A 23,602-nucleotide genomic window follows, 5' to 3' on the forward strand; every position below is an offset into this window, starting at 1 on the left:
ATGCTGGAGGAACAGCTGACGGTCATTACTGAGCCATCCTTAGGCCCGATCATTTGCATGATGGGCCTCAATGGTGACTGACCCTACAACTAATAATTGGCCCCTACCAACTAATAATTGGCTCCTATGACTAATAATGGACCTGACGACTAATAAAGGGCCCCTACAACTAATAATGGGCCCCTACCAACTAATAATGGGTCCCTACCAACTAATAATGGGTCTCTACCAACTAATAATGGGTCAGAAGACTAATTATGGGTCCCTACGACTGATAATGAACCCCTATGATATGACTAATAATGGGCCACAATGACTGATCATGGGCCATAACCTACTAATAAGGGGCCCGCCCCTTAACGACTAAAAATGGACCCCTGAGGCTAATGGGCCTCTATGAATAATAATGGAACCCTACCGACTATAATGGACCCCACATACTAATAATTGGCCCCTGCTGACTAATAACAGGCCCCTATAACTAATAATGGGTCCCTACAACTAATAATGGGCCCCTACTGGATAATAATGGGTTTCTATGACTAATAATGGGCCCCTTCCGACTAATAATGGTCCACTACGACTAATAATGGACCCCTATGACTAATAATGGGCTTTTACAACTAATAATGGACCCCTACGACATATAATGGACACCTACGACATATAATGGACGCCTACGACATATAATGGACGCCTACGACGTATAATGGACGCCTACGACATATAATGGACGCCTACGACATATAATGGACGCCTACGACGTATAATGGACGCCTACGACATATAATGGACGCCTACGACGTATAATGGACGCCTACGACGTATAATGGACGCCTACGACATATAATGGACGCCTACGACGTATAATGGACGCCTACGACATATAATGGACGCCTACGACGTATAATGGACGCCTACGACATATAATGGACGCCTACGACGTATAATGGACGCCTACGACGTATAATGGACGCCTACGACATATAATGGACGCCTACGACGTATAATGGACGCCTACGACGTATAATGGACGCCTACGACATATAATGGACGCCTACGACGTATAATGGACCCCTACGACATATAATGGACGCCTACGACGTATAATGGACGCCTACGACATATAATGGACGCCTACGACGTATAATGGACGCCTACGACGTATAATGGACCCCTACGACATATAATGGACGCCTACGACATATAATGGACGCCTACGACATATAATGGACGCCTACGACGTATAATGGACGCCTACGACGTATAATGGACGCCTACGACATATAATGGACGCCTACGACGTATAATGGACGCCTACGACGTATAATTGACCCCTACGACTAATAATGGGCTTTTACAACTAATAATAGACCCCTAAGACGTATAATGGGCTCATTTCGCAGGTAAAAGGTGCTGTTCACTGCACACTTGGAATGTTGCAAAATATTCAATAGAGATCCAAAACAAATTGCTAATTTTAACAGCTGTCCGTCAGTTCTGCAATGTTTCTGCCTGATTGCCTCAGTACTGCAGTTTTATGACATTTTACTTGTGCTGCTTTCCTCACTGTTCCATCTCCAGCCATAATAACACTGCTGAGACCTGTAGTCCCCGCTTACCTGTTAAGAACAGCGCAGCCTGTGCAAAAAAAAAAGATTATATCTCGGACGCTAAAGAGTTAACTCTACGGTTTGTTTTGCATTTCCTCCCTTTTCCCCGCCCACAGGGGGGCGTGACACACAGCGCAGGTTGACATTGGTCACGCCCCTCTTTCTGATTGTCTCCCACCGCGTAGCCCCGCCCACTCCTACGTGTAACTCTTGCAGGTTCCTTGAGTCCACGCCCCCTTATCAGACACACCCCGTGGGCGGAGCCTTGGCCGTCAGTGCTCAGACTGCCGGCTCCATGCGCCCCGGGACCCAGCGGAGGCACCATGAGGAGCGGCTGCAGCAGCGGGGCCATCCCGGGTCTCCTACTGTTGCTGGTGCTGGGGAGCCGTACTGCTAGAGGTAAGGACGCGGGGGACGGGGTCATCCCTCATTATCATGTTCACCGTGCGGTGTCTCCTCCTCCATCACGTCCAGGCCGGGCTACATCAGCACCCTTCAGCCGCTTCTGACTTCGGCAATTCCTCCCCCCATCATTATCATCAGCCGCTGCCTGTCATACATTAACCCTTCTCTGTCTATACTCATCTCCTCACACCCTGCACCCTCTCCCCATACAGCTCAGGTCACATGACGCGACTTTACTGCGATTCCAGCAGTGCGACTTTTCCTGATCTCGATGAAACTGCTCCATCTGCACTGACTCTGGCTGCAAAAATGTAATAGGCTGCACACCCTGGGGCCAAGATTGTGCCAATAACTGCACTCCAGAGCCCATTAATGATGCCAAATGTACTCTGGTGTGGCATTGCAATGTGGTACCTGTTGCCTTTACCCATGAGTGGCACAATATGGCCATGTAGTTTGATTTCCCTCCTTCCCCTCCCCAAAAAGTTCCCAATCTTTGTAACTTTTTGGGGGTTATCTGACCCTATCGTCTTGCCGTAGAAGTGACAGGAATGTCTATAGGAGGAATTTATCACATGACTAATTGTTTGTAGTCCGGTCTGCATTTCCATTATTGGTGTCAGATCGATGAAAGTGGAGCAACTCTTTAGAAATTCTTACTAAAAATATTTTTATTATTTTTAATAATAATAAACTAAATATTAATAATAATAAATAAATTAAATTATTTTTTTATTAATCCTTAAACTAAATATTATTTATTAATAATAAAAAATATTTAGTGTCTTTATTTTTTTTTCAATTGTCATAATTCTGGCTAAAACAAGGAAAAGCGAAAAATGTAAATAAAAAATTATTAATGGCGTCCAACTTTATAAAGGTCTTAAAAAGTAAAAATAGGGCAAAATATAGCAAAAATAAATTGCAAAATAGTTTTTCATCTCAAGCAGCGCAGATCCCTCGTCAGGGCTTGTACCCATCGGTTTGCCACTTGCATCAAATCGTTGCCCCAGAGTCAGAATGCCCGGTCTGTACTGGGTACATCACCCCTCGTGTTCTCAGCACCATCATCACCCCCATCATGTACTCTCCATCACAAGTTGGCTCATCCTCCATTCCCTCCCTCCCCCCATCAGCCTGTACCCCACTCACCCTCTGGCTTTTTTCCTAGCGCTGCCCCCCTCCGATTGTGAGGAGAACCAGTTCCAATGCTCGAACCAGCGCTGCATCCCCATCCTGTGGAGATGTGATGAGGATGATGATTGCACCGATAACAGTGATGAGGAGGGCTGCCGTGAGTCTGGGGTTTTTGGGTTATGTGTAGGGTGGGGGTTTTTCAGTATTTATGGTGTTCCATTGCTCCGCCACCCAAGATGCTGCAGAACCTCTTGGGAAGAAAAGCATCCAATGCAATGTGCATCCCTGCATGAAGTGAGATTTCCTTAGAGCCCAATCATAAAGGGACACAGTAGGACGATGTTGGCACTGCATTGCCCATATGGGCATATGTGCCGCTGTGGCACGCTGCATTGATTGGCGTGCTGCAGATATTACATTGATGAGGATGCGCAGGACGAGGCTCTTAAACATCTGGTACAGAAGCTCTCACATTCCTAATTACATTCTGGGCAATTCCCTGAAATACTGTCACAATCTGGAGGAGATTGAGGGAGAAACGAATTCCCTCGGAACCTGTCGACAAACGACAGTGCGCCGTTTATGACTGCCCACACTGTGTCTATGGACTGATGGGAAATTATCTGTAGTCTGATTGCAGGAGATGGGTGCACCACATGGCTGTCGTTTTGTGTACTCAGGACTCCTGACAGATAGATGTGGCTTGCAGCAGAGGAGATTGGGCAATGGATTGTGATACATATTTGTAATATACTCTGAGATGTCGTCATAGTCGTCACTTCGTTGAAAAATCTTGTGTTAGACTTTTGCATCTAGTGATCATCGTAGTCTTGTGAAATATGAAGCAAAGTCCAACAATGAAAATTGAGGATTATAAACACGTTTCCAATTGATACAGATGACAGTTTGTTTCCTTGTTACAATGTTTCAGTATTTGTAAATAGAGTTTACATGTAGCAAAGGTTCTGTTCACATCTTAGTTTTAGGAACAGACAAATGGATCCTTTCCATCAACCGTGCGAAAAGAAGCAGAGGGGCCTCACTGATTATTATGGGGTCCACCTAGGTTCAGGTTTGTTTTTTTTTAGAATAGAAAAAAAAAGTTCTGCATGCATGGCTGCTTTTTTTTCAAATCTAAAAAACTAACACTAAGCAGACCCCAATAATCCATTGGGGTCCCTCTACTTCCTTTTGCCTAATTGATGCAATGGATCATGTATTCCATTTGTCTGTTCCTGAAACGAAACAGACAATGGAAGTTCCGAAAGGACAGGTGAGCAGAGCCTTAGAGGAGGGCAGGTGCGCTGGGAACAGCAGCCATAAGCTATTTTATCTGTGCAAGGGTATTCAGACACAGACCTAAGGCCACATTCACACGTTCAGTATTTTGTCAGTATTGTTCCAGGAATAGAACAATCAGAGGAAAAGTATAAGGCCACTATCAGTATTCGGTCAGTATTTTTTCTCAGGAGTGGGAGCCAAAACCAGGTGAGGAACAATCAGAGAAAAGGTATAATTGATAAATGCAGAATTGGTGCACTTGTATCACCCACTCCTGGTTTTGGCTCCCACTCCTGAGAAAAAATACTGACCGAATACTGATAGTGGGGCCGTGGCCTAATCGAAAAATCTGCACCACTTCTGCATTTTCACCCACTCCTGGTTTTGGCTTACAAATACTGATGAAAAGATACTGACCAAATACTGCAATGTGTGAACTTGGCCTATGACAGCAAACTGAAACCACTGGAGGATAGTTGAGCTTCGACTCTGTAACCAGTACAAGATAAATATTTTCTTGGGTAATATTTCTTAAAGTTGTTGTCCAACAGGGAATATTTTAGTAAAATAAAGATTCAACACTTGCCTGTTCATTGCAAATACCAAAAAGACTTCTAAACAGAAAGGCAAATGTGAACAGGTACAAGCTAATAGAGCCACTCCATATGTAACTAACAAATGCAGAGTCCAGCTTTAATTTGTCAGTTGCCTGTTAAATCCGCTCTTTGTTTACTTTGCTGCAGTGATGACATCACGTACATCTATGTGACCGCTGCAGCCAGTCAAAAGTGTCAGCGGTCTTGTGTTGGACGTACGTCCTTGCATCCACAGTGATGTGGATGTGGCTGACCTGATCTGATCCTATATTTGACGTCGTGGATGAGACGGATTTTATTATTTTTGCTCGGAATGTTCGTGCGCTTTACTAATCATCAGAATCCATTAGTTCTCTCTCTGCGCTCAATGTGACGGGCAGCGTTCATATGACCGCCTGGTGATGAGGCGCCTCTTGTGTCCTGCATGGACGCTCTGCGGCATCCACCAGGACGTATGCTTCGTCTTACATGCCACCTGATATCCGCGTTGATCAGATTCTCTGGATATAGCCGCTCTTTCTGAATGAACACTATCATCTCGGACTCATTGGCTGCGGTGCGGCATCAGATGAAGTCACATGTAGCGGAGGTGCCCAGTCATAATGCCGAGTTTGTATACACACCCTCGACCCTGTATACCAGAGGGTGTTTCCAGCATTAACCCTTGCAAGCTCCTTCCTTCCAGCATTGATCTAGTGACATGCATAAGACAGTGATGGCTGATCAGCATCATGCAGAGCGTGCATCACCAGGGTTATACATCTCCTATATCCACAGTGATATATCGCCTTGCTGCTCCTGTGGTCGTCTTGCACGTCTCCTCTGTGTACACACAAGCACTGCAGTTTCTGGTTACACGAGGAAATGAATGCCCGTCCTGCTTTGTCATGCTGTCAGGGCATTGTCAATCGCCACGCCTCATGGTGACATATGTGGCATTAATGCGGTCACACGTCCCCATTAGGAAGCTTTGATGCTGTAATTTGCTTTACATTTGCTGGATTTTTCTGTATAATCTACTGAGCTGTAATATATAATGTACAGCTAGGGAGTTTTTCTTCTTTACATAGCAATGCCTTACATTGGATTGGTGAGTGAAATGAGATTACAGCTGGCACTTGAGATTTCCTTTATAGATACATAAACTTGGTTCATTTAAGTGGTAAGAAAAAAGACGTCAAGATGCTCCTTGGCGCCGCTTATCTCTACTTAAATAGTTTATTATATTTTCTTTTTCCACTACCGAGGAAGTGTTTAGATCTCTTACTTATTTGATTATTGCAAAAACAAAGAAATGAGCCGGAGCATAAGTTCGCAATGTATAGGAGCTTGTTCACACTGTGGCCATTTAACAGGCAAAACCTAAGATGGAAACAAAACACCCGGTAACCCTACTGTAAGTAAGAAAATAATTATACATATAAATAACGTGGGGTACTTGGTAAACACTGGTTTTGATAAAAAACAAACAAAAAAAACCCACTGCGACAAGGTGTACCCAATCGGGACGGTCCCATCCTCTAGTATTAAAACCTTACCTTGTGTCAGACAACCTCAGTGTAGATGGGGCAGGGCAGGACCTGGGTCTGACTGTTCAGATACCGGGCCATAGGAAGCTGTATAAATGAAAAGCCTAGCTCAAAAAAGGGAGCCACAGCCCTGTTTGTGCAAAGTACAAGAAACTACAGCAAAACCAAGGAAATGAGCCGGAACATAAGTTGGTATGCATGCAACGTATAAGAAGAACATGTTCACATTGTTTCCATTTAACAGGCAAAACCTAAGAAACAAAACAAGCATTAACCCTACTGTAAGTAAGAAAATAATAGTACATGTACATAACATGAGGTACTTGGTAAACTCGCCTTGTGTCAGACAACCTCAATATAGATGGGGCAGAGCAAGGCGGGGGTCTGACTGTTCAGATACCGGGTCATAGGAAGCTGTATAAATGAAAAGCCTAGCTCAAAAAAGGGGAAGCCACAGCCCTGTTTGTGCAAAGTACAAGAAACTGCAGCAAAACCAAGGAAATGAGCTGGTGCATAAGTTGGTATACATGCAAAATAAATGTCTACAATTTTTGCATTTATACCAACTTATGTTCCGGCTCATTTCATTTGGTTTTGCTGTAGTTTCTTGTACTTTATATAAATAGGGGTGTGACCCCTCTTTTTTTTTTTTTTTTTTTTTATTATGGGCTAGGCATTTTATCTATATAGCTTCCCATGGCCAGGTGTCTTAACAGTCGGACCTCTGTGTTTTGCCCCATCTATATTAAGATCTTCTGACACAAGGTGAGGCTTTCATACTAGAGATAGGACTGTCCCGATTGGGTACACCTTGTCACTGTGGGATGGCTTTTACGCTTTTCTTTTTAAATAAAAAAAAACGTGTTTACTAAGTACCCCATGTTATTTATATGCACTATTACTATTTACTTACGGAATGGAATATGCTAATTTTCTTTCTTGCTTAGGTTTTGTCATTAGATTATTGTCAGATCAAGTCACAAATAACCCATCTTCCATCAGGAAATTCACCATCTGGGACGCACCTCATGCCGACGGGCCAATTTCTTATGCTGCTTGTATTCCTTACACATCATGTATCGGAGATTAGTTTTCAGCCGTTTAAGCCCAAAAAACAATTGGACTTCATGATATAAAAGGAGTCTTGGCTGATGTCAAGAAGTAGGAGGCCTGAAGGGGCAATTGGCCTCTGCTACATGATGGAATGCTAGGTTTTAATTCTGTATAGTGACATTGTAGTTGCTATTAACTTTATATTGTAATAATATGGAAAATGCACACAGTGATATTTTGCTATTTATATTCCCGTGCTGTGACACTGCTGTGAGCATCGTTTTTCCCGTTTATCACTGTGTGCAATGTTGCTTTCTTAAGACCTTACAGTGTTTTATTTTCGTTGTACTGTGAGATGGCTTTGTCTTATTCCGGAGTTGTGACATCCTGGTCTACATTCTCCCCGTTTTGTGACATGACTTTGTGTATTATCCCCTTGGTGTGAAATAACTGTGTGCATTCTCATGGGTGTAAGTACACTGCTCAAAAAAATAAAGGGAACACTTAAACAACAGAATATAACTCCAAGTATATCAAACTTCTGTGAAATCAAACTGTCCACTTAGGAAGCAACACTGATTGACAATCAATTTCACATACTGTTGTGCAAATGGAATAGACAATAGATGGAAATTATTGGCAATTATCAAGATACACTCAATAAAGGAGGGGTTCTGCAGGTGGGGACCACAGACCACATCTCAGTACCAATGCTTTCTGGCTGATGTTTTGGTCACTTTTGAATGTTGGTTGTGCTTTCACACTCGCAGTAGTATGAGACGGACTCTACAACCCACAGAAGTTGCTCAGGTAGTGCAGCTCATCCAGGATGGCACATCAATGCGAGCTGTAGCAAGAAGGTTTTCTGTGTCGGTCAGCGTAGTGTCCAGAGGCTGGAGGCGCTACCAGGAGACAGGCCAGTACACCAGGAGACGTGGAGGGGGCCGTAGGAGGGCAACAACCCAGCAGCAGGACCGCTACCTCCACCTTTGTGCAAGGAGAAACAGGAGCAGCACTGCCAGAGCCCTGCAAAATGACCTCCAGCGGGCCACAAATGTGCATGTGTTTGCACAAACTGTTAGAAACCGACTCCATGAGGGTGGTATGAGGGCCCGACGTCCACAGCTGGGGCTTGTGCTCACAGCCCAACACCGTGCAGGACGCTTGGCATTTGCCACAGAACACCAGGATTGGCAAAGTTGCCAATGGCGCCCTGTGCTCTTCACAGATGAAAGCAGGTTCACACTGAGCACATATGACAGACATGACAGAGTCTGGAGACGCCGTGGAGAGCGATCTGCTGCCTGCAACATCCTTCAGCATGACTGGTTTGGCAGTGGGTCAGTAATGGTGTGGGGTGGCATTTCTTTGCAGGGCCGCACAGCCCTCCATGTGCTCGCCAGAGGTAGCCTGACTGCCATTAGGTACCGAGATGAGATCCTCAGACCCCTTGTGAGACCATATGCTGGTGCGGTTGTCCCTGGGTGCCTCCTAATGCAGGACAGTGCCAGACCTCATGTGGCTGGAGTGTGTCAGCAGTTCCTGCAAGATGAAGGCATTGAAGCTATGGACTGGCCGCCCGTTCCCCAGACCTGAATCCGATTGAGCACATCTGGGACATCATGTCTCGCTCCATCCACCAACGTCACGTTGCACCACAGACTGTCCAGGAGTTGGCGGATGCTTTAGTCCAGGTCTGGGTGGAGATCCCACAGGAGACCATCCGCAACCTCATCAGGAGCATGCCCAGGCGTTGTAGGGAGGTCATACAGGCACGTGGAGGCCACACACAATACTGAGCCTCATTTTGACTTATTTTAAGGACATTACATCATAGTTGGATCAGCCTGTAGTGTGTTTTTCCACTTTAATTTTGGGGGTGACTAAAAATCCAGGCCTCCATTGGTTAATAAATTTGATTTCCATTGATGATTTTTGTGTGATTTTGTTGTCAGCACATTCAACTTTGTACAGAACAAAGTATTCAATGAGATTATTTCATTCATTCAGATCTAGGATGTGTTATCGGAGTGTTCCCTTTATTTTTTTGAGCAGTGTATATGAGGTACAGAAGTCACATTTGCTTCTACCAGGTGATACCTTTGTGTAAGTCAGCTCGTAGTTGACTTTTTTTGCTGCAAATCTACAAAATTTCATTTCTGTATCACAATCTGTGGCAAAATATGCACAAATCTCTTCAGTCTTCATGACCTATTTATTCATAATTTTATTTTTGTACTCAAAATCTACCTTTTTATTTATGACCACCGTGTCTGTATAGTGCATGTAAGAGCCACAAGATCTGTCACTGGTGGTTACACTGTACAGCATAGGCCCTATCTCAAACTCCTTTCCACTGAGGGTCACATCAGCATTACGGCCAGGAGCCCCGTCTTCCGGGTGGCGGGGCCAGGAGCCCCGTCTCCAACCTCAGAGTCCAAGATGGACTGCTATCCTAAGTACTGGCTGATTTTAAAGATGGAACCTGCTCCCTTACCGGTCCTCTGCTAAGTACTGTCTGCCTCAGTTTTCATTCAAAGATGGAACCTTTTTGCTTTTGCCACCCCCTTAAAGTGCTGGCTGACTTCATCCACTTTATTTTAAAGATGGCACCAGCTCCTTGTGCTCGCTCCGCCCCACTGCTATGCGCTGGCTGTGTCGACATAGAATGCAGCCAGTTCTTAGTAGAGCGGGTGGACACCATCTTGGATTTTGAGCTCCGGTGCACTCCTCCATACTTCTCTTTAAAAGCACAGGCAGTAGACGCAGAAGGACCTGGCTGTCCATACGGAGAAAGTGTTGGGCCGGTCCTCCTGTGTTCTGACCTCGCGATCCACATAAAATGCCGTGGCTGGCGATTCGGGCCTTGAGTTTAACACTCCTGGCATAGGAGATGCAGTGCAGAAAATACAATATGTTGGCTGCTCATTATCGAAGTTTTCCCCCTTCATTGGTGCCAATATATGCAAAAGTTCACTTTTCTAGGGGATTTTTTTTTCTCTAGAATAACAAAACCGAAAATATAAAACGGCAAAAAACTTTTCGTGTGACACATCTTGACCGTATAGTTAGTCTTTGTATAATTTGTATATTCATGATAAGAATCTGAACTTTTAATATTTGTGGACATGATCATTGAACAGAACCACCTCTATTAAAGAGAACCTGTTTGCACATTTTTAGATCTGGAAGTAGTGGTATGGCTGTGTGGGCGCTTGTCCCCCAATAAAGCAATACCTTTTTTGATGAGATCCGATGTCGATCATGAGAAATCCAGTGTAGAAGTCATATTTCACTTGAAATAAAATACCCAAGTGCGCTGACACGCCCCCAGTGCACTTCCAACCTGATTTTTAAAGGACTTCTACACTGGATTTCTCATTACTGGCGCATCGGATCTCATAAAAAAAACTATCATTTTTATTGGGGGACAAGCGCCTATTCAACCATACCACTACTTCCTATGTTAAAAGTGAACAAAAAAAACGTGCAGACAGGTTTCCTTTGGGTCACACTCCTGTTTTACTGTGATAAATCTGAAGTGCGGAGACTAGATGAAGCCTCAGACGTCTTGTGGAGATATGTGAAGTTATAATGTGTAACATACCTGGCGGCGTCCTTGCATGGTGGTCCATCTCCCACTGTGCAAGAGAGCGCACTTGATCTCCTGTCCAGAATGTCTCTCTGGCTTCCCTCCATGCTGTCTGTTTGTGTCTGTCTCTGCTGCTTAAGGGCGGCGCCCGATCACTTCCTGTCTTTTGTACCTGCTGTGGGTCACACCCCTTGTGCGTCCTCAGCCTATTGCTGTCTGACACTTGGTATATAGCTCAGCAGCTCCCTTCTATCCCTGCCTGAGCATATGTGTTTCTTTCAGTGTGTGCTTGCACTCTGAAGTTGCCAGGTCCCGTTCCTGTTTCCCTGTCCGCCTTTCCTGGAGGCTGTATTTCCAGGCCTGTCTGAACTGTGTCCTGTATTTCTCCTGCCTTGCGGTGTCAGCTCCCGTGTCTGAACTGTGTCCTGTTTGTCTCCTGCTTTACGGTATTAGTTCCCGTGTCTGAACTAAGTCCTGTATTTCTCCTGCCTTGCGGTGTCGGCTCCCGTGTCTGAACTGTGTCCTGTATGTCTCCTGCTTTGCGGTATTAGTTCCCGTGTCTGAACTTAGTCTTTTCTGTGTTCTCTTGTCTGTCCTGTCTGAACACGCTCCTAGCCTGTTCCTCCCGCCTTCTAGGGGCCGATTACCTAGACCCGCTCCTGTATCCTGCTGCAGTGTCGGTCTCCTCCGTACACTCAGTTCCAGTCTGAACTCTCTCCTATCCTTTACCTGTTTTGTCTATGTCCATTCCCTTCCTTTTCCTGCAGAGTCTGAACTCGTACCTAACTCCTGCCAGTTGTCTCTGTACTTCCGTTTGTGAGTTTGTGGTCCACTCGCTACTTCACTGCAAGTACCCTGTGGGTGTCTGGCTCTGTCTTTCCCTTCCTGTCTGTTCCGTGTGAACAGAGTCCTGTCCTGCCCTGCTTCTGCCCGCTGCTCCGGCAGTCCTGTCCTGCCCTGCTTCTGCCCGCTGCTCCGGCAGTCCTGTCCTGCCCTGCCTGTACCCCTCTGCCTGTAATGTTCCTGAGTCCCAGTGTGTACTGGGCCCTATCCTGCCTGTATTGTTCCTGAGTCCCAGTGTGTACTGGGCCCTATCCTGCCTGTATTGTTCCTGAGTCCCGGTGTGTACTGGGTTCTATCCCGCCTGTGTTCCTACCTGCTAGTGCCTCCTGTCTGCACTCTAGCTGTGCTTGCCTTTACCCCCCTGCCTGCATACCCGCCTGCCTGCATACCAGTCGTGCCTGCCTATACCCTCCAGTCTGTGTGCCAGCCTACCAGCCTGTTCCTGTATTCCCTGTGTGGGTCAACAGCCGTGTCCGGGGTCTGTCCTGGAGTAGCACCTGGTCCCTCTGCTCGGTTCCTCCTGGGTGCACTGGCGTCGTATGCCGTCGTGCGACCCTGGTCGGATCGGGTGAATACTTAGTCACGCCCCTCCAGGCATACACTCTCCGGCACGGTCCAGTGGAATCACTACCAATCACACGCACACGCCGCTTAGCCCGGGCGTGTGCATAACAGCATGCTCAGGCCATGGTTCCCGTTGAGCCCCACGGCCTTCGCTCTCTGAGAAGTTTTTTCCAGCGAATACATGCAGTGAAATAAATAAATATATTTTTTTTTCCCTTTAGCTGAGTTCCAGGCGAATTACGCACCGTCCAGATGGATCTATCAGCTCTCGTTCCTGCGGATCCGCCACGTTACTATGGGGATCCAAGACAGTGTCGTGCATTTGTGGAGCAATGCATGCTACACTTTAAGGCCTACCCTCTTTATTTTTCTTCCGATTGGGCTAAAGTGGCCTTTATGATGTCTTACCTGGCGGGGGATGCCTTGGAATGGATCAACCCCCTATATGAGACACAGGATCCGATCCTCCGGGACCTAATGGCCTTCCTGGTGGCCTTTCTAATGGTCTTCGATGATCCTAACCCGGAGGCTCCTGCTGAAGCTTCACTTCCCAATATCCCGGAGCAGCCCCAATGGGTAATGTGTGTGGGTAGCGTAATAGTTCTCCAGCCCAATGAGACTACTGCCCACCCAGAATCCTCACAGGGTGACTACGCTTTCCGGAATACTTCTCCCAACCTCAAGAGGCAGTCCAGACGTGCTAGACTTAGAGGCAAGCAGTCACGCCTGGGTCTGTCCTCCCTGAGACCTCCTGAACCCTTCGGGGTGCTACCTGGTAACGAAAGGACAGAGACTCTCCTATACTCTGTACCTGATACCTCGCTCGCTTCGTCCAGTGAGTCCAACCTAGTGTACTCCGAAGCAGAGGTTACTCCCGAGTCTCTACACCCCTCCGACCAGGCGGAGGACCTCCAGTTGTGTTCAGAACCCTTCGGGGTGCCACCTGGTGGTGAATGGACAGAGACTTTCCTATACTCGGTACCCGATACCTCGCCTGCTTCCTCCAGTGAGTCCGACCTAGTGTTCTCCGAAGCAGAAGTTACTCCCGAGTCTCTACACCCCTCCGACCAGGCGGAGGACCTCCAGTTGTGTTTAGAACCCTTCGGGGTGCCACCTGGTGGTGAATGGACAGAGACTTTCCTATTTCCTGTACCTGATACCTCGCCTGCTTCCTCCAGTGAGTCCGACCTAGTGTTCTCCGAAGCAGAAGTTACTCCCGAGTCTCTACACCCCTCCGACCAGGCGGAGGACCTCCAGTTGTGTTTAGAACCCTTCGGGGTGCCACCTGGTGGTGAATGGACAGAGACTTTCCTATTTCCTGTACCTGATACCTCGCCGGCTTCCTCCAGTGAGTCCGACCTAGTGTACTCTGAAGCAGATGTTTTCTCTGAGCCTCTGTACTCTTCTGACCCGGCGGAGGACCTCCAGTTGTTTCCTGAATCCTCCGGGGTACCACCAGATAACAAAGAGACAGTGACTTTTCCTCATTATGTACCTGATAACCCGTCTATTTCTTCCTGTGAGCTTGACAAGATGTACCTCGAAGCAGAGATTACCCTCAAGTCTCTGTTCCCCTCCAACCCAGTGAACGACTGGTCCTCGAATTCCCTGCGGAAGATTCTGGCAGGCCTGAAGAAGAGGGGGCGTAAGGGGGGAGGTACTGTAACATACCTGGCGGCGTCCTTGCATGGTGGTCCATCTCCCACTGTGCAAGAGAGCGCACTTGATCTCCTGTCCAGAATGTCTCTCTGGCTTCCCTCCATGCTGTCTGTTTGTGTCTGTCTCTGCTGCTTAAGGGCGGCGCCCGATCACTTCCTGTCTTTTGTACCTGCTGTGGGTCACACCCCTTGTGCGTCCTCAGCCTATTGCTGTCTGACACTTGGTATATAGCTCAGCAGCTCCCTTCTATCCCTGCCTGAGCATATGTGTTTCTTTCAGTGTGTGCTTGCACTCTGAAGTTGCCAGGTCCCGTTCCTGTTTCCCTGTCCGCCTTTCCTGGAGGCTGTATTTCCAGGCCTGTCTGAACTGTGTCCTGTATTTCTCCTGCCTTGCGGTGTCAGCTCCCGTGTCTGAACTGTGTCCTGTTTGTCTCCTGCTTTACGGTATTAGTTCCCGTGTCTGAACTAAGTCCTGTATTTCTCCTGCCTTGCGGTGTCGGCTCCCGTGTCTGAACTGTGTCCTGTATGTCTCCTGCTTTGCGGTATTAGTTCCCGTGTCTGAACTTAGTCTTTTCTGTGTTCTCTTGTCTGTCCTGTCTGAACACGCTCCTAGCCTGTTCCTCCCGCCTTCTAGGGGCCGATTACCTAGACCCGCTCCTGTATCCTGCTGCAGTGTCGGTCTCCTCCGTACACTCAGTTCCAGTCTGAACTCTCTCCTATCCTTTACCTGTTTTGTCTATGTCCATTCCCTTCCTTTTCCTGCAGAGTCTGAACTCGTACCTAACTCCTGCCAGTTGTCTCTGTACTTCCGTTTGTGAGTTTGTGGTCCACTCGCTACTTCACTGCAAGTACCCTGTGGGTGTCTGGCTCTGTCTTTCCCTTCCTGTCTGTTCCGTGTGAACAGAGTCCTGTCCTGCCCTGCTTCTGCCCGCTGCTCCGGCAGTCCTGTCCTGCCCTGCTTCTGCCCGCTGCTCCGGCAGTCCTGTCCTGCCCTGCCTGTACCCCTCTGCCTGTAATGTTCCTGAGTCCCAGTGTGTACTGGGCCCTATCCTGCCTGTATTGTTCCTGAGTCCCAGTGTGTACTGGGCCCTATCCTGCCTGTATTGTTCCTGAGTCCCGGTGTGTACTGGGTTCTATCCCGCCTGTGTTCCTACCTGCTAGTGCCTCCTGTCTGCACTCTAGCTGTGCTTGCCTTTACCCCCCTGCCTGCATACCCGCCTGCCTGCATACCAGTCGTGCCTGCCTATACCCTCCAGTCTGTGTGCCAGCCTACCAGCCTGTTCCTGTATTCCCTGTGTGGGTCAACAGCCGTGTCCGGGGTCTGTCCTGGAGTAGCACCTGGTCCCTCTGCTCGGTTCCTCCTGGGTGCACTGGCGTCGTATGCCGTCGTGCGACCCTGGTCGGATCGGGTGAATACTTAGTCACGCCCCTCCAGGCATACACTCTCCGGCACGGTCCAGTGGAATCACTACCAATCACACGCACACGCCGCTTAGCCCGGGCGTGTGCATAACATAATGCAGCCAGAAGGGGTTACGGGAATGTTAATCTGAATTATTAATGTGAGCTTCACTTGTCTGTTTGCCGGGTATAACACTAATTGGTATTGGGTTTTAGGATCTGAGAGGAGTATTCTTTATGCAGAGTTTTGACATTGCTTGTGATGGCTCTGTATGTAGTTCTGCTTGGTGTGCAGTTATCTGATGTAAATATCGTGCTCTTCCATCTCAGCAATGGCGGATAATGGTAAAATACATCAAATACAGGAGGGAAATATGCAGATCGGATATAGATGGAACGCCGGGTGCAATATTCGTACTGTATAACTAATGTCACGTCTGAACTGTGCTAGTGGTGAGCTTAGATCTGCTACATGCCGGAGCTGAATCAGCACCGTGCACAGAGGACAGGGCTCACATCGCTCCTAATGACATCATTCTTCCAGGATTTAAAGGAATATTTCTGAGACCCTACAGATTGCAGATATTTCATATATAATGAAAAAAAATGTAAATAAAAAATCAGGTAGGCATTAGGTAGCGTTCACACAGGCAATATGGTTTGGTCCAAACAGGTGCAGTTTTATTGCTTTCATAAAACTCCAGGGGATTCAGAACCAAAACAGCTTCTTCTGGGCACAAAGCTATAACCACAAATAAACAGTTCATTCAGCGGGCACATATGTCAGTGCGGGCTCACTCAAACAGATTACAGTCCTTTCCCCCAAAGCAAACTGTATACACAGAAGAGGTACAGGGTACCAGTCTCTGTATCCCCTTCAGCCTGAGCTTCCAGCGCACAAACAGAAGTGTGAAATTCCGGGCGCAATTCACATTGAACAGGCTGGAGCTTCCACACGTTACTGTGCAGCTCCAACACACAGACTGCTCAGCTTTCCTACCTGACCCGTGCAGTCTCCATTCAGAGAGAGACTCAGGCTTGTCTCTTTCCGAGCTACAGCTCACATTTTGGCTGGTCACTCACCAGCTTCAACATGCTCCACTCTGCTCAACATCCAGCAGATTGACACAAGGTGAACCCATTTCCTGGTTGTCAAAGCTAGCTGAGTGCATCTAACTAATAATTGCCGGATTTAACCCTTTCCTACCTGGCTGGTATATATACAGTGGGGGAAAAAAGTATGTCAGCCACCAATTGTGCAAGTTCTCCCACTTAAAAAGATGAGAGAGGCCTGTAATTGACATCATAGGTAGACCTCAACTATGAGAGACAAAATGAGAAAACAAATCCTGAAAATCATTGTCTGATTTGGAATGAATTTTTTTTTCAAATTTTGGTGGAAAATAAGTATTTGGTCTATTACAAAAGTTCACCTCAATACTTTGTTATATATCCTTTTTGGCAATGACAGAGGTGAAACATTTTCTGTAAGTCTTCTCAAGGTTGGCACACACTGTTACTGGTATGTTGGCCCATTCCTCCATGCAGATCTCCTCTAGAGCAGTGATGTTTTGGGGCTGTCGCTGGGCAACACAGACTTTCAACTCCAAAGGTTTTCTATAGGGTTTAGATATGGAGACTGGCTAGGCCACTCCAGGACCTTGAAATGCTTCTTACGAAGCCACTCCTTTGTTGCCCTGGCGGTGTGCTTGGGATCATGGTCATGCTGAAAGACCCAGCCACGTTTCATCTTCAATGCCCTTGCTGATGGAAGGAGGTTTGCACTCAAAATCTCACGATACATGGCCCCATTCATTCTTTCATGTACACGGATCAGTCGTCCTGGTCCCCCCCCCCATGCTTCACAGTAAGTATGGTGTTCTTTGGATGCAACTCTGCATTCTTTCTCCTCCAAAAACGCCGAGTTATGTTTCTACCAAACAGTTCTACTTTGGTTTCATCTGACCATATGACATTCTCCCAATACTCTTCTGGATAATCCAAATGCTCTCTAGCAAACTTCATACTTCATAATGGCTTAAGCAGGGGGACACGTCTGGCACTGCAGGATCTGAGTCCCTGGCGGTGTAGTGTGTTACTGCTGATAGCCTGTGTAACGTTGGTCCCAGCTCTCTGCAGGTCAGTCACTAGGTCTCCCCGTGTGGTTCTGGGATTTTTGCTCACCGTTCTTGAGAGCATTTTGACCCCACGGGGTGAGATCTTGTGTGGAGCCCCAGATCGAGGGAGATTATCAGTGGTCTTGTATGTCTTCCATTTTCTAATTATTGCTCCAACAGTTGATTTCTTCACACCAAGCTGCTTACCTATAGCGGATTCAGTCTTCCCAGCCTGGTGCAGGTCTACAATTTTGTTTCTGGTGTCCTTCGACAGCTCTTTGGTCTTCACTATAGTGGAGTTTGGAGTGTGACTGTTTGAGGTTGCGGACAGGTGTCTTTTATACTGATAACAAGTTCAAACAGGTGCCAGTACTACAGGTAAAGAGTGGAGGACAGAGGAGCCTCTTAAGAAGCTACAGGTCTTTGAGAGACAGAAAATGACTGTTCAAACCAAGCACTGGTGCCCAGTGTACCCTTTGTGTGGCCAAGCAGTTCATCACATCTTCGCCTTGTAACTTGTTTTCCATCTGTCTCCACCCTCCTCTTCCTCAATTGACAGCTCTGGCATTACGGGAGACAAATGATAAAACAAGTATGTGGAAGATGCTCTGAACTGCACCGACCGCCTGTGCTTAGTTTGAACAGTTACTTTGTGCTGACAGACTCCCTATAACTTTGGATTTCCTAATAGGGTATTAGAAAATAGTAGTTCTTAAGCTTTGGGCATCTGATGGAGACAAAGTTGGTGTCATGTCTATATGTCCTCCACCATGCCGGTGTACAGTGGGAAGTTTTTTTTTTAGTTTTTTTTATACTGTATAGAATAGGGCAGCAGATTGGAGTTGATGGGCGATTTGTCACTATAGGCGAATACAGTACCACACGTCGGAGGTATAAAAGGTGGTTTAAAAAAGTTGCCAAGCATTTACTATGGAAGGCAGTAATGCAAGGTGATTAGACTCTAAACTTTTTAAAAAAAAAAAAAAAAAAAAAATGGACAGCGATTAAAGTTTGACTTTCCCACAGTGAGTTTTTGGTGAGTTTGTTTTTTGTTTTTTTTTTGTTTATACGCTGCATATTTTTTTAAAAATGCAAGTAACCTATTTTACTTAATGGGTGCAGAAAATCTGCACCATCAAAAACTCCCCAAAAGCTCATAATGATCACGTAGAATTAGCAGATTTGTAGATTTTATTTTTTTTTTTTTAAGCAGTTTGAGCCAATGATCACCAGTAAGTGTTTGCAGTTGTATATTTTATTAGGTTTTATTTGCAAAATGGTTGTAAATTGGAAAAAAATGAATAGGAAAATTGGAGGTATTGAGCTTAACAATACTGTACTTCTTTGCTGCATTAGCTGCCTCAATACGGCGTTTGATGTATGTCACTATTTATTTTACTTTTGTCGAATATCAACTATGTTTCTGTATGAAATCCTGAGACCTTTATGGCGCTACAGGAGGTCCCGTTATGGCTTCTTGAGGATTGCATAGGCATTTTTTCGTAGGCTCTTTCCCACAGTTTACGTCTATCATGCTGCAAAAAGTATGGAAACTATAAGTGCAGATTTACGCTATGTGCAAAAAAAATCTTGTCTAGTTGCATCTGTAAAAAGAAAATAAGCCATTGCTTTTGACATGACATTTACACCTATGTTTGTCTTCCAGTCAAAGCTTCAGTCGAGCCATAGCTTGAAGCCACATTGGTGATGTGTGTCCAGTACGGTTGAATGATGCTACGTGGTATACTACATGGCATAGATGTTCTGTTGTTGCCGCACCTATAGTTAGGATTCTAAACTATTTAAAAATTGTGACTTTTTTTTTTGTAAGCCTTTGTAAACTGGCATCTTGTGATTTGTTTTGCTAGGGAAAGTATGCAAATCTCATATCCCATGTATATAAATGACTATATTAATTTAGGAGACGTTTTTTATTCTTGACCGATGTTGTGCTCCTACTTTCTTTGTGTATCGGTTAGGCCTGGGGTGTAAAGGCTGCTGGGCTGCTATGTGCCACCATGCCCTGTGAAAGTTGCCGATCATCAGAAGACATAGTTTCCTGGCAGCTGGCTTGCAAGAAGAGATGCCAGTGACTGCACAGGCCCAGGCAGAACCAGACGATGACCTGGTAGTGTGCACAGGGGTGCTATGTGCTGCAACTTTTTTTGAGAGCGAGTTATGTTAATGGAACTCCTGTCCGTGACCACGTTGGATACCTCCAGAGCCTGCTCATAATTTGTGTGGAGTAGTCCGCCATCCAGCCACTGTGGATTGACAGCCCCTTGCTCTTACAAGTGTACTACTGCTTTGCTCGTTTTGCAGATTTAGGTGGTCCTAGACTGTGTTGAGTGATAAGCAGTTTGCATGCTTGCCACTGTGGGGAGTTTATCAATTCCATTAAACTGTTCCTGTATTCAAGTCTGTTCCTGTAATCATCAAGTCTACTGTGCCTCTAAGTCATCTACAACCAATAAGTACATGCCACTGTTGTAAAAAAAAATAAACCTTTTTTGTTTTATTGCAATTGTGTAACAAGTTCCCTGATAGGCTACATCAGTGTGTGGAGGCCCAGTTTGGTCATCTTTTGCCAAACGGCTCCCTCAGTTTATTTGCTGAAGATCCTGAGCCACAGACAGACTAGGGCTCCTGTGCAAGAGCAGTACATGGGCCCTTTGCAGTGCAATAGATCGTAATGCACAATTCCACTTATTTTAGAGCTGAAAATGAGCCCTCTTACATGGTGGGTTCCTCTGCAACTGCACAGGTTGTACCGATGGTATGTCCTCCCCTGGGCCGCAGTTCTGAAGGCTTCAGGCCTTCCTGTGAAGGTTCGTCTGACTAGGATCAGGGCGAGAAGGCCAAAGACATCACATTTTTACCATTGCATTTAGAAGGCCTCTTTTCTGTGGCAGCGCTCCTATGTTCTCCTGTTTTCTTAATTTTTTGCTTTCCGGACTTGAGTCAGGGTTGGCTCCTCGGGACCAGTTCTCTGCTTTTGCTGTCCTTTTCCAGCTGTATTGGACTTCCAAGGCTTGGGTCGGGACTTTCTGCCAGAATAAGGTGAATTTGGGGCCCCCTGGATCCAAGGGACCTCAGTCTGGTTCTGGACACTCATCAGTCCTTTCCTTTCAAGATGATCAGAGACATCTTTTCGCTCCGGCTTTTCCGTCAAGGTGGTGATCTCTTACATCAGGCGAAAAGCCAAAAGGTGGCTCTTGCCTGTCTCTCTCCTTCATCAGGACTGAGTAGTTTTGCTTCTGGTGCCCTCGTTTCTCCCTAACCTGTTTTTCAGCTTTCCACCTTGTTGAGGAGATTGCTCTCCTTCCATATGTTCTTGGCTTCTCCTCTCCCTGAGAGGTTCTTGCATTCAGACATTCGATTGGTCTGACTGTCTCTAGAGCTGCCATTGCTCGCTGGTTCCGATCTGTCATTCCTGGAGATCGGGGCTAAGTCAAGGAAGCCTCCAGCGGGGCACGGCTCACTCCGCCCGAACTTGAGAAGCATCCTGGGTCGTAGGTCTCCTGGTGTGTGTTCTTCTATTCTGTAGGGCTACTTAGACTTCAGTCCTCCTCTTTGCAGAGCTCTTATCTTTGTGTTGGCGGATGCAATTCTTGGCAAAAGCGTGCTGCAAGCGTCAGTCACTCGGGTAGTAACCAATTCTGCAATATTAGCAGTTTATGCACCCCAGATGATGCTTTTGGACACCCCATGTTTTTCTGTGTCCTGTCCCCCCCAACCTTTTTCCCAATGAAGGCTACAAGAAAGATTTTTTTTTTTTTTTTTTTTTTTTAAAAAGAGGACCGCTCAAAGCAAGTAAATTTCTTCAGGATATTTTTCACTCTAAAAGATACGGAAATAACATTTATGTAACTGTTTCTTTTTTTTCTTAATTTTTAATTTGCAAAGCAGGACAAGTGGCTTATCGCTTCATATCCTGCCTTAAGCGGATTTGCATCGACTTGACTAGAGAACGCAGATAGTATTCTGTTTACCTAAATATCTGGCAATTTCATTCTCTATTTATTTAATCCAATTTAATGTGCAGTTTTATAATAACCTTGTTGAATAATTTAATCCAGTAGAGATTTAAAAAAAAAAGTGTGTGGTGCGCACATATAGTGTATACACAATGCGAAACATAATTAAGTCAACTCTCCCCTCAATGTTTCTATATTGGCTTTTTTCTTTTTTTTTAATACTTTCCAATCTACTTGCTGCACTTCAGAGATGAGGCGTCATATAATCTGGAGTTCTGCTTCTCAACTAGTTTAGGTTAAGATTTCTAAAATCTGATTGACAATTTTGTAAGTATTTAGGACTTGTAAAAAAAAAAAAAAAAAAAGGCCACATTTATAGACAAGCAATCGTTATCCAGGTTGTGCAGTTGGTAAAAGTGCAACGTGGATACAGCAATCACACTTCTTCACCCTCAAGTAATAAATCGCGATACCATTTACTACTAATTCACCTTAATTGAGTCAGAATGGTCTGATAGCAGCATGTGTCCTTATTGAAATAGGGTCTAAGGAGTGACGTCTGTCCTTGTGGAGAGTGACATGCCAGTGTAAGGAGACTTATAGGCCATGCAGTGCTCTTCTGGATAATTAAACATGCATATTGCCTTTTGCAGAGAGGAAGGCAACTTGCATTCTAGTGCCACCTATTGGAAGCGGCAATCCTAAAAGTCATTATCGACCCTTTAACAAGCCTTGTTACATGACTTTGGATAAAAGCCAAACCAGAATCTGTTTGCAGACACGTGTTTTCGGTTTGTTTGCCCCTCCTCAGTGCAAAGCATGAGATCTGATTTGGCTGTATGAGAGGACTTTGACTGGGGATTAAGGGATAATGTCTATCCTTGTGGAGAGTGACATGCCAGTATAAGGAGACTTATAGGCCATGCAGTGCTCCTCCTGTAAAATTAACCCCTTTCTGACGTGGAGCGTAATAATATGCCTCATGTCAGATCCCCCTGTTTGTTGCTGGCTCTGGTGCTGAGCCCGCACCTTTCCAGGGACATGTAAACTTATCTATACAGCTGACATGTGCCCGCAACAGCCGCGGGTGGAATCACGATCCACCCGCGGCTGTTAACCAGTTAAATGCCGCTGTCAATCTGACAGCGGCATTTAACTCGCGCTCCCGGGAGGATCGTCATTGGCCTCGCCCATCGGCGACCCCGTCACATGATTGCTGGTCGCTGATGGGTTGACATGACAACCCGGGGTCTGCAGCAGACCCCTGTAGTTGTCACTGCCAGATTGCTTAGAGCGCCACCCAGTGGTCGGTGCTCATGGCAAGTGAGCAAATCTGCTACACACAGGTGATCTGCTCATCACCTCTATGTAGCACAGGAGATCAGGCAAGTGCTGCTTCTAGTCTCCCATGGAGACTATTGAAGCAAGCAAAAAGTTTAAAAAAAAAAAAAAAAAAAAAAAAAAAGTTTAAAAATATAAAAGTTTAAATCACCCCCATTTCGCCACATTCAAAATTAAACAATAAAACAAAAAAATACGCATATTTGATATTGCTGCTTTCAGAATCGCCCGATCTATCAATATAAAAAAATAATTAATCCGATAAACGGCGTAACGAGAAGAAAATTAAAAACGCCAGAATTACTTTTTTTTGGTCACCGGAAGATTGCAATAAAATGCAGTAACGGGTGATCAAACCATCGTATCTACCCCTAATTGTTGTCAATAAAAACATCAGCCCGGCGCGCAAAAAATAAGCCCTCACCCAGCCCCAGATCCCGAAAAATGGAAGCGCTACTGGTGTCGGAAAATGGCGCCTATTTTTTATTTTCTTTA

The 23,602-nt window shown here is 45.9% G+C and overlaps 1 protein-coding gene across 2 annotated transcripts in view; it reads left to right on the plus strand.

Moving 5' to 3' along the window:
- The first annotated feature begins 1,852 nt into the window (after nucleotides 1-1,852).
- LRP8 (LDL receptor related protein 8) overlaps nucleotides 1,853-23,602 on the plus strand; it is a 216,088-nt gene continuing 194,338 nt past the window's right edge. The window contains exons 1-2 of one of the 2 annotated variants that reach the window (XM_073643442.1): nucleotides 1,853-2,012; nucleotides 3,190-3,312. In XM_073643442.1, the coding sequence (XP_073499543.1) occupies nucleotides 1,937-2,012; nucleotides 3,190-3,312 (199 nt within the window). In that variant the 5' untranslated portion in view covers nucleotides 1,853-1,936. The remainder of the gene's footprint in view (nucleotides 2,013-3,189; nucleotides 3,313-23,602) is intronic. The other variant, XM_073643444.1, reaches the window with a different exon arrangement.

The sequence above is a fragment of the Phyllobates terribilis genome, unplaced genomic scaffold, assembly GCF_046119375.1.
Source record: "Phyllobates terribilis strain yellow unplaced genomic scaffold, ASM4611937v1 Scaffold_8__6_contigs__length_399053987, whole genome shotgun sequence".
NCBI lineage: Eukaryota > Metazoa > Chordata > Amphibia > Anura > Dendrobatidae > Phyllobates > Phyllobates terribilis.